At 34.6% G+C, this 13,898-nt stretch overlaps 1 protein-coding gene across 1 annotated transcript in view; it reads left to right on the plus strand.

Moving 5' to 3' along the window:
• COL5A2 (collagen, type V, alpha 2) overlaps positions 1–13,898 on the plus strand; it is a 156,133-nt gene that overhangs the window by 119,637 nt on the left and 22,598 nt on the right. Inside the window, exons 30-45 of the mRNA XM_011974261.1 lie at positions 258–311; positions 1,092–1,145; positions 3,007–3,051; positions 3,372–3,470; positions 4,474–4,581; positions 4,875–4,928; positions 7,686–7,739; positions 7,955–8,008; positions 8,421–8,474; positions 8,885–8,992; positions 9,101–9,154; positions 9,672–9,725; positions 10,418–10,579; positions 11,240–11,347; positions 12,488–12,595; positions 13,689–13,742. Coding sequence (XP_011829651.1) covers positions 258–311; positions 1,092–1,145; positions 3,007–3,051; positions 3,372–3,470; positions 4,474–4,581; positions 4,875–4,928; positions 7,686–7,739; positions 7,955–8,008; positions 8,421–8,474; positions 8,885–8,992; positions 9,101–9,154; positions 9,672–9,725; positions 10,418–10,579; positions 11,240–11,347; positions 12,488–12,595; positions 13,689–13,742 — 1,224 coding nt within the window. The remainder of the gene's footprint in view (positions 1–257; positions 312–1,091; positions 1,146–3,006; positions 3,052–3,371; positions 3,471–4,473; positions 4,582–4,874; positions 4,929–7,685; positions 7,740–7,954; positions 8,009–8,420; positions 8,475–8,884; positions 8,993–9,100; positions 9,155–9,671; positions 9,726–10,417; positions 10,580–11,239; positions 11,348–12,487; positions 12,596–13,688; positions 13,743–13,898) is intronic.

The raw sequence follows: 13,898 nt of genomic DNA on the forward strand, positions 1-13,898 counted from the left end.
GACATTTAAGTTTGGATCAAAAAATAAATACATGTTATCAGTCACTTCACTGGCTTTAGAAGATATTTTCTCACCTCCAGAGACTTCAAACAATACCATTTGCTTACTGTTAATACTAGTTTATTACCTGGCTAAAGAGAAGAACATGTGATTGGAAGAAATACAAAGAAATATCAGTACTTCTAGTAGTTCACATAGAGAGGAAGCAGACAAAGATCTGGCTATATTCACATTTTTTTTTCTCCTTCACAACTTAGGGTCTAGCTGGTGAAAGAGGAGAACAAGGACCTCCGGGACCCACAGGTTTTCAGGTATGCACTAATTCGGTTTTCCATTTCATCTTCCATTAACTAAAATGCTATTTTAAAAAAAGAAAAAAATATATGGTCAGAAGATTTGAAATTCTACAATTTTCAAAAAGTCATCCCTCTTTTAGTAGATAGGATAGACATTTGGATAAATCAAACATTTTTGTCCAGAGTAAAGGAATGGGCTTCTAAAAAAACTAATCAAACCTGCAAATTATGAACAAAACAAATAAAAAATAACAAAAAAGTAATAAAAAGATATCAGGAATAAAATGTTTCTGATATCTCAACAAAGTTTATTCAACCATTTTAAGGCTGATCTAATTTTATTGGCAAACTGACTAGAATTTTTTATTGAACAAATTTTCATAATTTATCTACATATATCAGTACATACATTATTTAATAGTAGGATGATCAAAATTTGTAAAAAATACTTTCTGGACTGACTTTAAATAATATTCTTGCAGTCTGAAATATTGTTCACAGAGCCATAAAAACTCTACAAATATGAAAACCTCCTGTTACATTATCTCTTTTTTTGCTAAGTGTTGTGCAGATGAAAATACAATCTTATAAATTAACTAGCTGTTTATTTTGTTGGTAGTTTGTTTTTAATGCTTCTGAACAATATTTTTTGCTTAAAATGTCTGAACAATATATTTTCCTTGAAAATATAGTCTTGGAGACTGCATGAATTGTACAAGTTAAACTGTTAACACTGGTAGCCTATTGAACTTTCACAGATTGATTCACAATTTTATTTCCTTACTTTTGTTTTAGGGGCTTCCTGGTCCTCCAGGGCCTCCTGGAGAAGGTGGAAAGCCAGGTGATCAAGTAAGTGTTGAAATAATAATAATGGCAACACTATACATTGCTGGCTCAGTTATCACTTTTTATGCGTGAGGCTCTGTTGTGCTTTCCTTTACATACATTATCTCTTTGAGTTCTCAAAGCAGCCCTATGTACTAGATACTATCATTACCTCCATTTTATAGATGAGGAAAATGGGGCATACAGATGTTAGATAACTTTCCCAAAGTCACAAGGTTAATAGCTTTGAACCCAGGTCATCTGCTTCCCAAGATGTGTTCTTAACCACTTTATGTAAACAATTATGAACAAATACTAACAATTTTATTCTGTCATTTTCCTGGCACATAGATTTGTTTATTTTTCTTTGAGTGATTCATTTGTTCATTTAACCATTTAATAAATATTTGCTGAGCACTCTGTGTGCTTTGCTCTACAAAGCACTGGCCTGAACTAGCTGAACAAAATGGATTTGGACCTTGCTGTCCTTACAGTAAAGTAGGATTCAGAGACTATAAGACAATTACAATAATAGCATGCTCTAAATGCTATGATAGGGGAGGTACTATGTTTATGGAAACAAAAAAGATGCACCTGAATAAGACTTGGGGGGTTTAGGAAAGGTTTTTCAGACAAAGTAATATCTTGTATGAGATCTGAGGGATGAATGATGGTAAAGATGAAGGAGGGAAGATAGGAAAAACCTCCAGGAAATGAGACAAGCTTACAAATCAGAGTGGGTAATGTAATTTGGGGAAAATAGAAAGGGGACTGTGTAGGGGTGAATCAGGGACCTGATTATGGAGGGTTTTAATTTGATTCTAATTTGTTCTTCATCAGTAGTGTAACGGGAAGCTAATGAAGGGTTTTTAGGCCGGGCACAGTGGCTCACACCTGTAATCCCAGGACTTTGGGAGACCGGAGCAGGTGAATCACTTGGCGTCAGGAGTTCAAGACCAGCCTGGCCAACTGTCTCTACTAAAAGTGCAAAAATTACCTGGGCATGGTGGCACATGCCTGTAATCCCAGCTACTTGGCAGGCTGAGGCAGGAGAATCACTTTAATCCAGGAGGTGGAAGGTGTGGTGAGCTGAGATCAAGCCATTGTATTCCAGCATGGGTGATAGAGTGAGACTCCGTCTCAAAAAACAAAACAAAACAAAACAAAAACAAAATTTAAAAAAAAAAAAAAAAAAAAAAGAAGGGCTTTTGAGGAAGGAGTAATATGATCAGATTTGGCTTTTAGGGAGATCAGGCCACAATGAGGACAGTCCATTTCGGAGAATAAGATTGGAGGCCTATTTGATAAAGTTATCATCTTTATCAAAGAAAGAAATTTCAAACTGACAAACTTTCTTTTATGTAAGAACAAACTGAAACTTTTAATGTAAACATGACTGCACTAGTTTGAACCCACAATACTAGTAGAGTGCTTTGTCCGTATTATAGGCTCAAGAAAGATTTACTAAATTGAGTAGAATTGAATTGGTTCTATTTAAAAGATAACTCTTTAGCCCTTTTTGTATATCTTTTCTGTATTTAAGCTTTTTCATCTTCTATTAGTTAAAAAGAAAAAGACATTTAGATTTTGTTGCCTCTAAAAAACTAACGCTCTATCGTTGCGAAATAGTATTTTGCATATTCTCATTACCAAAAATCAAACATTCAGGTATACTACAAAGTTTTTTGGAAAAATGTTTTCATCTGAAACATGTCCTATTCCCTCATTTATAAAAATATACGTACTTTTCTTTCTTTAAATTGTTGGCTTATGCAGCCTTCTAATGGCACATTAATAGAAAGTAGGTGTATGACCTGAAAAGTTTTCTGATAAATGCCTAAACTCAAAGCTCTTGTTCCATTAAAAAAAAAAAATGTATTTATAGGGTGTTCCTGGAGATCCTGGAGCAGTTGGCCCATTAGGACCTAGAGTAAGTACTTTAATCTTCATGATTAATTTTGTTTCCCACTGGCTTCAGTTTTAAAAGGTATCTTTAAAAATCTTAAACTGGGATTTATTTAAACTGTAAATTCTTTGACTGGATAAAAATCAATTTTGTGAGAAATATTTTGTGCTATGAAGCTAGTATATCTTTACTTGAAGTTTATTTCTTATCACTAAATTATAAAATTGAGATTTAGTAATGTCTCATTTCTAAATTTTTCACCAGTAGAAGCCATTTCTCAGAAACATTTTAAATTATTTTTAGATCAAGTATTGACATTATTTGACATCACAATTTTGTGCTAGGGAGAACGAGGAAATCCCGGGGAAAGAGGAGAACCGGGAATTACTGGACTCCCTGGTGGGAAGGGAATGGCTGGAGGACATGGTCCCGATGGCCCAAAAGTAAGTGTCATAGTGATCTCAGTGTTTTAAAATGCTTTAAAATTACTGCTCAATAAACACATGGTGGTGCAAGAATGCATTTGTCTTGTTTTTGAAAGATAATTTGATTGTATCATTTTCTTCTTCCACAAATATTTAATGAGCGCTTACTAGGCTTTTTCCTTGCAACTAAAGTGTGAGCTAAAAAGAAGACTCTCTTCTGTGATGGGGATTGTGGTTTAGTGCACATGGTAATAGATTTCCATACACAAACACATTCCTAATGTTTATGTACATTTTATTAGTGGCTTCTATGAATAAGTAGAGGAAAGAAATAGAAAATTGCGTAATTTATTAGGAGGCTTTTCTGATAATATGCTCCATTTTCCTTGTGTCAGGTTTCACAGTTCTGCTTACTACATATGTGAAAATATAGAACTTTTGAAATCTGAAAATGCAATGCATCATAAGGCAGAAATGTGTGCCATTTAGTGACTGGTAGAAGATAATGTGGCCAACTTCAGTATAAACAATTGAAGTAGAATTTTTCATGATCGTGTGACATGAGACCCCTTATTGTTTTCAGGGTTTAGAGTGATTGATACGGTCTACTACAGTTTAGACACTATATTAGCCTAAAAACCAGGTTAATATCAAATATCAGTTTTATTAAAGAGAGAATGAAATATTTCTCAAATTGTAATGTCTTTCTTTCTTAGTGTCTTCTATTATGTTGCCAACAGAGGGAAAAAAAGGCAACTCTATCTTTTTTATTTGAAATAGCGTTCAATTGCCTCTTAAGAGAAAAGTTAAAAATATAAACCAACAATCAAAAAAGAAAATCTGATTTTTTTAATTTCAAAAAAAAATCAACTCACTCAGAGAAACTTTCTCAGATGAAAAATATAAGCACTAAGTTGAACTACCTGAAATTGCTGACAGCTATTTTTGACCCACTAAAAAGCAATTTCATCAGTTTAATCTTAATATATTGGTATGGTCACTTAATGTTGGTTCATTTTAGGGCAGTCCAGGTCCATCTGGGACCCCTGGAGATACAGGCCCACCAGGTCTTCAAGGTATGCCAGGAGAAAGAGGAATTGCAGGAACTCCAGGCCCCAAGGGTGACAGAGTAAGTACTTTTTTTTTTTTTTTTTTTTTTTTTTAGTTCGTCTATTCAGACTTTCTACTGAAAATGATTTCCTGAGGAGGCTTTTATTTCTACCATCCTGAGTCACTAGTCATTCATTTATTCATTCTTCTAATAAATATTTACTGAGAAAGTGCACAGTGTGAGGCACCATCCAAGGTTCAACTGGATACAACTAGGAAAATTACAAATAGCCTTCACTCTCATGAAACTTACACACAAGTGTGGGAAAGAGACAATTAAATGAATCAATTGTATTTTGTGTGTTTTTCCAGGGTGGCATAGGAGAAAAAGGTGCTGAAGGCACAGCTGGAAATGATGGTGCGAGAGTAAGTAAAAACATTCCTTTTCTAGCTGGGCTAGGAACCAACATTACAGTATCATAGGAGTTTGCCAGAACTTTCCAAAATAAAGTCAATCATGTTTCCTTGGTAGTCAGGAGTTGGAGAATAATGGCATGTGAGATCTGCTGTGATTCAACCATGGGTTATTCATTTTGCTTGCCCTGAATTAAATGAAACTTAAATAAAAACATATTTATTGTGCCTATGAGATAAGTGCCTTAAGGGAGTGGGGGCCCTCTTTATCTTTCTCTATCATCTTTTTATTTCATACACAAGGTTTATTTCTTTTAAAATGCTAATCTAGTGAGGGGGCCAATACCTTGTTCCAGCATAGACAAGTAGAGCTTTGTGGAGTCACCAAAGTTATGATAAATGTTTCTCAGTATATTGGATGTTGGGGTGAGAAATTTACTGCACAGTGAATTATCATTAATGTTATCATTAATAAAGAGTTTGAATAAGCAGAACGTCAAGAAGGATGGTTGAACTCAAAGCATTGTTTAATGTCATGTCAGAAATTGGCATTTAACAAGCATTAGGTCTTTGAAATTAGAATGCATTTACAATTCCAAGGACAGTCAGACTCAAAGGACAATAATATTTTCAGACATAAATGATTCCTTCATGTAAGAGTGGCTAGTCACAATGGCTTAAACATCCATCATTTTTTGGAATAGTGCCTGATACTTGACTAATGGTTTCTGTTTCAGTATGACATGGTTTGCTCTTAGTTGTCATGTGTGCCCTGGCAATAGCAGTTGTAACATAATAAAAGAGAACTGCTATTTGATTCTACACATTGAGTCATTGTTAATACGTTGGTTATAATAGCTTTAGATTAAGGAAATATAGTGAAATGTAGTAGAAAATTTTCATCTTAAGGGTAATTAGTCCTTTTTATGCAAATTTAATTAAGGATGCACCACTTTTTTTTAACAAATTATGCACAAAAGATATACCTTCCCTTTTAGTTAAATCTAATATTTAATTTAATATTTCAAAAATAGTCAAGTAAATCTGGTATATTTTTAATATTTTACATCATGAATGTCCTGGAATGCATAAGTAGTCCAGTACTATTTATAGGAAGAATGCATTGGCAGTTTGTTTTAAGGGAAAATCCAAAATACATATCTATTGTGCCTATGAACTAACTTTGAAATGGCAATGTGATAGGATCAGGAAGTAAGCAATGACTGCTTTATTTTTAATGAGGACACTACATTGTTTTAGGAAAGAAGCAGAGCAAAGCACTTACTGTAATCTAATAGTAGGGAAAAAATGAATAACATGTTTTCTCTGTATAAAATATCTATAAACATAAGTAATGAAGTGATATTTATATTTCATCAAATCCTTTAAAGAAGTATATTACATAAATTATTGGAATGATATCATTCCATTTTAGATCCAGAGACTATAAGAACACAGATTTCTTACATTCTTGTCAAAAGCATAAAATTAAAGTCATTTTTGTTCCTTAAGTTTCTTCAGTTATACATACAGAAATTAAACGATGAAAGAATATTTGGGTCGCACATGAAGAGGCAATACACAGTTATAAAATAGAGAACTTGTTTTAGAGAGGACTCCAACATTCCCACAGTTTCAAGATTGTGATTACGCCTCAAGAAGACTCAGGTTGTGTCCCCATGTGTTAGCTGTACTATGCTTTAAGTATTAGCTCTCCTATGCCCATAAATCTCAAAGCAGCTGGGGTTTTGGGCTGTAAATTTTAGCCACTTTTCCTTTGCATCTCAAAAGAATGAAGAAAACTGATTGGGCGCTGTGGCTCACGCCTGTAATCCCAACACTTTGGGAGGCTGAGGCGGGCGGGTCACGAGGTCAGGAGATCAAGACCATCCTGGCTACGGTGAAACCCCGTCTCCACTAAAAATACAAAAAACTAGCCGGGCGAGGTGGCGGGCGCCTCTAGTCCCAGCTGCTCGGGAGGCTGAGGCAGGAGAATGGCCGGAAGCCGGAAGGCGGAGCTTGCAATGAGCCGAGATCGCGCCACTGCACTCCAGCTTGGGCGACAGAGCGAGATTCCGTCTCAAAAAAAAAGAATGAAAAAAACTAAGCCAGGGATAGTGGGGATAGTGGCTTGTGCCTGTAGTCCCAGTTACTCTGGAGTCTGAAATGGGAGGATCTCTGGAGTCCAGGGCAAGAGTTCAAAGATGCATGTGCTGTGATCACATCTGTGAATAGCTACTGCACTCCAATCTGGGCCACATAGAGTGGAGGTCCTGTGCCTAATAATAATAATAATAAAAGAAAAAACCTAAAATGTCTTAACACAATTTCAATTTTAAAAAATAAAAAAAGTGATATTTTGCTATTATAATTTAAGAATATAATATACGCAAAAGAAGGAAAGCCTCTTTTCAATTTGTGGTCAAATGTCCGAATAGATATTAGCAAAGCTAATTATGCTAAGAAATAGAAGCATTTTTGTAGCTTAGCATTAATTTAGTGCTAATGCCTGAAAACAGTTTTAGGAATGCATTAGTTAAGTTGCATGAAAGAGATTAAAACACTGTGTGGCAAAAATATGGTGGAAATAGTATTAAACTAGACAGAAAAATCTTGAAAAATATAGATTATATCTTTTATTATAGATAATGATTTACAAAAACAGCCAAATTATAACAAAATAGTCCTTTTTGTTTTGTTTATTTGCTTAAGCATGAAGATTTCTGTGCATTTTTTACCTCAGTATGCCTATGTTCTGTTAATTGACAGGGTCTTCCAGGTCCTTTGGGCCCTCCAGGTCCTGCAGGTCCTACTGGAGAAAAGGTAAGTCACAAGTTGTTAGTTTGTACACTCAAAATTCTGAGTCCTGAATAGCTGGCTCTTTCATAAATCTTTTCATTTTATAACATATGGTATCTGAGCAAGATCATTTCAGAGTTCTTTTCCGCTGTCTCCCCCTACACAGTGACCAATATCCTAAAATTATATTATATTTAGCCACCGTTTTGGACAGTAACCATCTAAAATCTGCTTTCTAGGGTGAACCTGGTCCTCGAGGTTTAGTTGGCCCTCCTGGCTCCCGGGGCAATCCTGTAAGTGACAGTACTTGGTGTTCTTTAGTGTGAGATTGAGCAATACAACAATTCATCATTTGTTCTGATATTTATATAAAATGATGCTTACTGGTTTTAGGTTATTTATAACTTCCTGGGTTTTAGCTTTTGCTTTTCTAATTAAACTTAAAAATTATCTGCTATGCAATCTGTTAAGTGTAGTTAGGCAGTTTGTTTACTAAATAATTTGGAGGCTCCTTTGAGACTTCTGACCTTGGGAATTTTGTTCTATGACATATCTTTATATAATCCTTAAGGTCCTTCCTTAAGCAATATGTGTAATTTTTCTATATTTACATGTCTAACTATCAAATTTATATAATCATATTTTAAAATCTGTTCCTGTTTAGAATAATGTGTGAAAGCTACAGTAATCTTTGACTCCTTCTAGGGTTCTCGAGGTGAAAATGGCCCAACTGGAGCTGTTGGTTTTGCCGGACCCCAGGTATAATTTTCAAATATCCCTAATTTACAAATAAACGCTTATCTTGTTATAATAAGTTTAATGATCATTGTCATATGTTTTGAAGTCATATTAATTCTGGACAGTTTATAGCTTTCTAGACAATATTCTCATTTTCAATACATTTTTTATAGATTGGCACAAAACTTGAGTTTGTGCTAGTTGAGCTTCTATAATTATTTGTTACAATAAAAATGCAGTGGGATAGCTTACTTTTTATGCTCTCTTGAAAGATCTCATCAGAGTACTTTTTTTCCTTTACTACGCTTTAATACTGATTACAAAGCACTGTTTCACAATATATGATTAATTGATACATAAGTAATAATTACTCTAAAGTAATTTGTCTATGAGTCTTATAATCAATTGCTTGTTTGTATGATTTCATATAGGGTCCTGATGGACAGCCTGGAGTAAAAGGTGAACCTGGAGAGCCAGGACAGAAGGGAGATGCTGGTTCTCCTGGACCACAAGGGTTAGCAGGATCTCCTGGCCCTCATGTAAGTTAACAAGAAAAAGGCATAACTTGAGTCAAGTGTCCCATGTTTGGAGTGTACATTCAGCCTCTTTTGCTTCACTACAGTGCTCTTTTGTTTGTTTCTATTTAGGGTCCTAATGGTGTTCCTGGACTAAAAGGTGGTCGAGGAACCCAAGGTCCGCCTGTAAGTTTCTTTGATGCTCTGCGAAGTATGCACAGTTAATTCTAGTTTTCTAGTGCTTCCTGGTCATGTAAAAGATCATTTCTATCTGAGGCTGAAATAGAAAATTATTACCTGTATCAAATGTACTATAGTGCAAAGGGCACTTAACTCATGGAGATTTGGGTTACAATTAAATTTGTAATCTTGGAGACCCAGGTGCCTCACCTGTAATGTAAGTAACATATTACCTATATAAAAGAGTAAATAAATAATGTGAAAGCACTTTAATTCGATTATATAAAATATCAATGTGATTCTAGTACTACTTGCAGGGAAAAAGGAAAATAGTACCCTTCCTACCAGTTAATCTAGATTAATTCCCCAAAATATGGGATTCATATGAAGAAAAAAAATTATTGCTTACAACATGAAAGGAAATCTAAAGGCTTCAGTCTTCCTGTGAAAAAAAATCTCAGGATAATACATGTAACTAATTTATGTTACCTTAGAAATTGCTTATATGATATTCTGGTTCTAGGGTGCTACAGGATTTCCTGGTTCTGCTGGCAGAGTTGGACCTCCAGGCCCTGCTGTAAGTCAACTTAGTGAGTCAAGTCACTGATAGTGAAATAATTACACACACACATATACATTTGAGTTATATTTATTATTTTATTTAATTTCTTAATGGTACATTTTCTTATTTAACAACTCTTATTCCAGTAATGCATACTGGCATTTCAGCAAAGCAAATCATCCTTAATAATATAGTATTTCTTGGAGGAGCTAATTTGCAAGTTCTTTTTAGCCCCATTGTTTTATTATTATTCCGTTTAAATACTGAATACTTATAGTATTGTGTGCTAATAATCATTCTCTTCAGTTAAGATGCAACTATGGAACTTTCTTTAATAAATGTCATTCATTAGATCAAATCATAAGAATAAATAATTATCACAGAATAAAGTATTATATATTCATCATTGGAGTGGAGCCTTAAATAAGTTTGAAAATTCAAGTGAGTTGCACCGCTCTTTAAAAATTATTCAAAGGGAATTGACTGCAAATGATATTTAGTTTTCCCCCTGGGGAATGAATCTACAGCTGTGTTTTCTTTTGTTTTGTTTTGTTTTGTTTAAATCCTATTGAAAAACTGATTATCTAACAGTCACAATGAACCCGTGAGGCTTGAACATCTGCATCTGAGGCAGACAATGTTACGTCAGTCACTGTTACTTGGCTTCCATTTTGCCCTCCTGGGTGTTTCTTTCTTTGTTATACTAGGGAGCTCCAGGACCTGCAGGGCCCCTAGGAGAACCCGGGAAGGAGGGACCTCCAGGTCTTCGTGGGGACCCTGGCTCTCATGGGCGTGTGGGAGATCGAGGACCTGCTGGCCCCCCTGGTGGCCCAGGAGACAAAGGGGACCCAGGAGAAGATGGGCAACCTGTAAGTTTAGTGTATTTGTTCCAGACCACCTTCAACTGAAATACTTACAAATAGAAACCTGTAATGATCAGTGCCACAAAAATGCTTAAATATTGTGCTGGGCACATTCCTAAATTTTTAAAGTGCATTGTGCCCTATAGATTTTCATTTACAATTCTCTGATTTAGGAAAAATGTGTATATATAGAGATTTAAAAAATAGCAGTAATAGATATGGTATCTAAAAACTAAACCAAAAAATTATTAATTAAATGTTCATTATGTATGAATAACTTTAAAAATATATGTATATTATATTTTATATGCAAATGCCTTTAAATATTGTGTTTAGATAACTATTTTTTCTTTATTGTTAAACTTTCTTTTTGTCTTTTTATAAAGAAGAAAAAATATTTCTCTGAAGTTACCTCTTTTATTGAGTCAGTATTCACATTAATCTTCAGCTTCTTTCCAACTGATGAGCTGTTTTTACCTTTAAATAATGTTAGAGGTTCTGTGTGGATGACAATTTATAACTACTCATATGTAGTATGATTTTGAGAAACAGAGAACTTCTTTTTCATACTGAAAAACCCGTAAAGCTGCACCCAACTTATTGTAAATTCCTTGGGTACAGTTTTACCCTGGATAGTTTCTGATTTTAGTTTGTCCTCAACATTAGGGTCCAGATGGCCCCCCTGGTCCAGCTGGAACGACCGGGCAGAGAGGAATTGTTGGCATGCCTGGGCAACGTGGAGAGAGAGGCATGCCCGGCCTACCAGGCCCAGCGGTGAGTAACTGCTTCAGTCAATATTTTACCTCATATGTGCAATACAAATTGTTTAGAGAATTTATTTTATTTTATTTTTTTGCTTGATGAATAGATTTAAACAGTATTGTAGGGACATTAATTTTTGAGTATCTTAAAAATCTTTTGATCTTAAATGTCAAATTCTTAACTACCTTAAGTAGTTAAGAATTTAAAAACAAAAGTCTTTGGAAATATATATTTGTTTAACCCTGAGACTAGAAAAGTAGGCAAATAAGGATATGGATTTTTGGTGACCTTTAAATCCTTCTTCAAAGATTAAAAAGATCCCCTGGAGCTAGAGGAGGGGGATAATCTCCTGGTGAGTAGGTAGTGTCTTTTTAAGTAAATATGCTTAACAAAAACACCATATTTCACAGTAAACCATCAAAGGGAAGACATAGTTGAGCTAAAGTAATATTTGAGGTGAATGTGGAGGGAATGCTGAAGAAGGATCTGAAGGTAATCTCTGTTCCCTGGAGGGTACTTTAGGATTTTATATTCCCTGGAGTATGGATAAAACTTTGATTCAAAGTTAGCTTTGAAGAGACTAAATTTTATTGCTAAAAGATTGCAGTGCTTGAAAAAAATTAATAATGTTTTCGTATGGAATGTAGACCGAGAGATGTATGGGATCTTGGAACTGAGAGACATGTGGGTAGAAATATGAAACCAACAAAGTAGGAGCTAAGGGATGTCTTATTGTTATCAGAAGTGAGCCAAAGCTGTGAAAGTAAGATCTCTCAAGAGTGAGATCAAAGTATCAGAATATAGAAATAAAATGAACAGACAAAGCGGAGTGGGGAAAAAGGATGAGAGTGATTCGAATTCCAGAAGGGCAGCCAGAATCAACTGTGGTACACATGATTAGAACCCAAAATGTACACCTGTGCTGGTGGCAATGGATGGTTGGTTTTGGGTCCCTTCGATATGTCAAGAGGAGTCTCACAGGAGGTGGACATGCCTCTAAGAAAGCATTATGATTACATGGGTGTTGTAAGATAACGCAAAATTATTGTTATAGAAGGAGCCCAGAGGCACCATTTTGAAAACTTAGCCTTTATGGGAACTAGCCTTCTTCAATTTCTTCACAAGTGTTTGACATTTATACTTCTATTTCAGGGAACACCAGGAAAAGTAGGACCAACTGGTGCAACAGGAGATAAAGGTCCACCTGGACCTGTGGGACCCCCGGGCTCCAATGGTCCTGTAGGGGAACCTGGACCAGAAGTGAGTACTACAGTGAAAATAACTCTTCTGTTGTTATCTGGTGTCATGGGAACAATTTTTTCATTTAGCAATTGATTTAGAATTTGATTGCGTATTTGACCTTATGAAAGTTTCTTAGTAATATTATTTGATGTACTCTACTTCCCTAGAGAGTTGGCTAAGTGATGACATAAAGAAAAGGTAACACGATCAATGTCTTTGCACTGACCTTCATCTAGTCTGGAGCTAAGTATTTTAGTTCATTTAAGCTGTTGCCAAACTGTTTTGAAGGTAAAAAGACACATCCATTCATCTTTCCCCTTGTTATTATTTCATTTTGTAATGGCATATTTATCAAAATTGCCAAGTTTTTTGGTGATAGGATTAATATAGCTATTCCAGCTTGTGAAAAGGGCAAAGTTAGTAGAGATCATTTTACTTAAATATCACTATAAAGTAACATAATGGATAGTATGTTCCTTTAGGCACTTTTGGGAGGAAATCAGTGTTTGATAGGCAATTTGAGAAGTTAAAGGTTGGAATATCCTCTGTTCAGCATTTTAAGTAGTGAATCATCAAACAGTTAATGTAACATTTTATTGAAAGAATCAATAGCTTTTGGAACAATTTTTGATCAAATAGTAAAGACATGTTTATGAAAAAAATCACAATAAAATAGAAAAGGAAGACTATATATTTCTTAAAGTAGTTTAATATCATTGAAACACAGTTATTTTATTTCAAAACTTTAAGGATATTATTTGAATAATCTTAAGAAACAAATGTAAGAAAAACCTTTCATTGGTAATACAAGCAAAACATAAAGTGGCAAGAATGTAATTGCTGTCAATTTCAAAATATTTGTAGATTTTTCACTTTTCAAAAGAAGAAATATAAATGAAGAATATGGATTAAGTAAGAATGTGTTAATTTTACAGTAATTCAAAATAATGAAAAAGAGGTAGAAACCTTTCTTCTGCTGACATTTGCATAAATGCTAATTTACAGTTTATAAAACAGAGGTGTAAAACATGCTGTCATTTTTCTGACAATTGGAATGAAGATTTTTTTCATTACTCAGTTAAGTAGTTTTTCAAATCATTATTCTTTATAGGGTCCAGCTGGCAATGATGGTACCCCAGGACGAGATGGTGCCGTTGGAGAACGTGTAAGAGCCAATTCACTTATTATAAAATCTAAAGTCATGCCAATCTGAAATCTTTTTAATTTACACTAAAAACTATCATTTTTCCTGATAGTTCCAATGCACCTCTGATTTTTCTGAATAACAACTGTTTCTGTAAGGCCATGATTTTTAAATATT

Source organism: Mandrillus leucophaeus, unplaced genomic scaffold (assembly GCF_000951045.1).
Source record: "Mandrillus leucophaeus isolate KB7577 unplaced genomic scaffold, Mleu.le_1.0 Scaffold143, whole genome shotgun sequence".
Lineage (NCBI taxonomy): Eukaryota > Metazoa > Chordata > Mammalia > Primates > Cercopithecidae > Mandrillus > Mandrillus leucophaeus.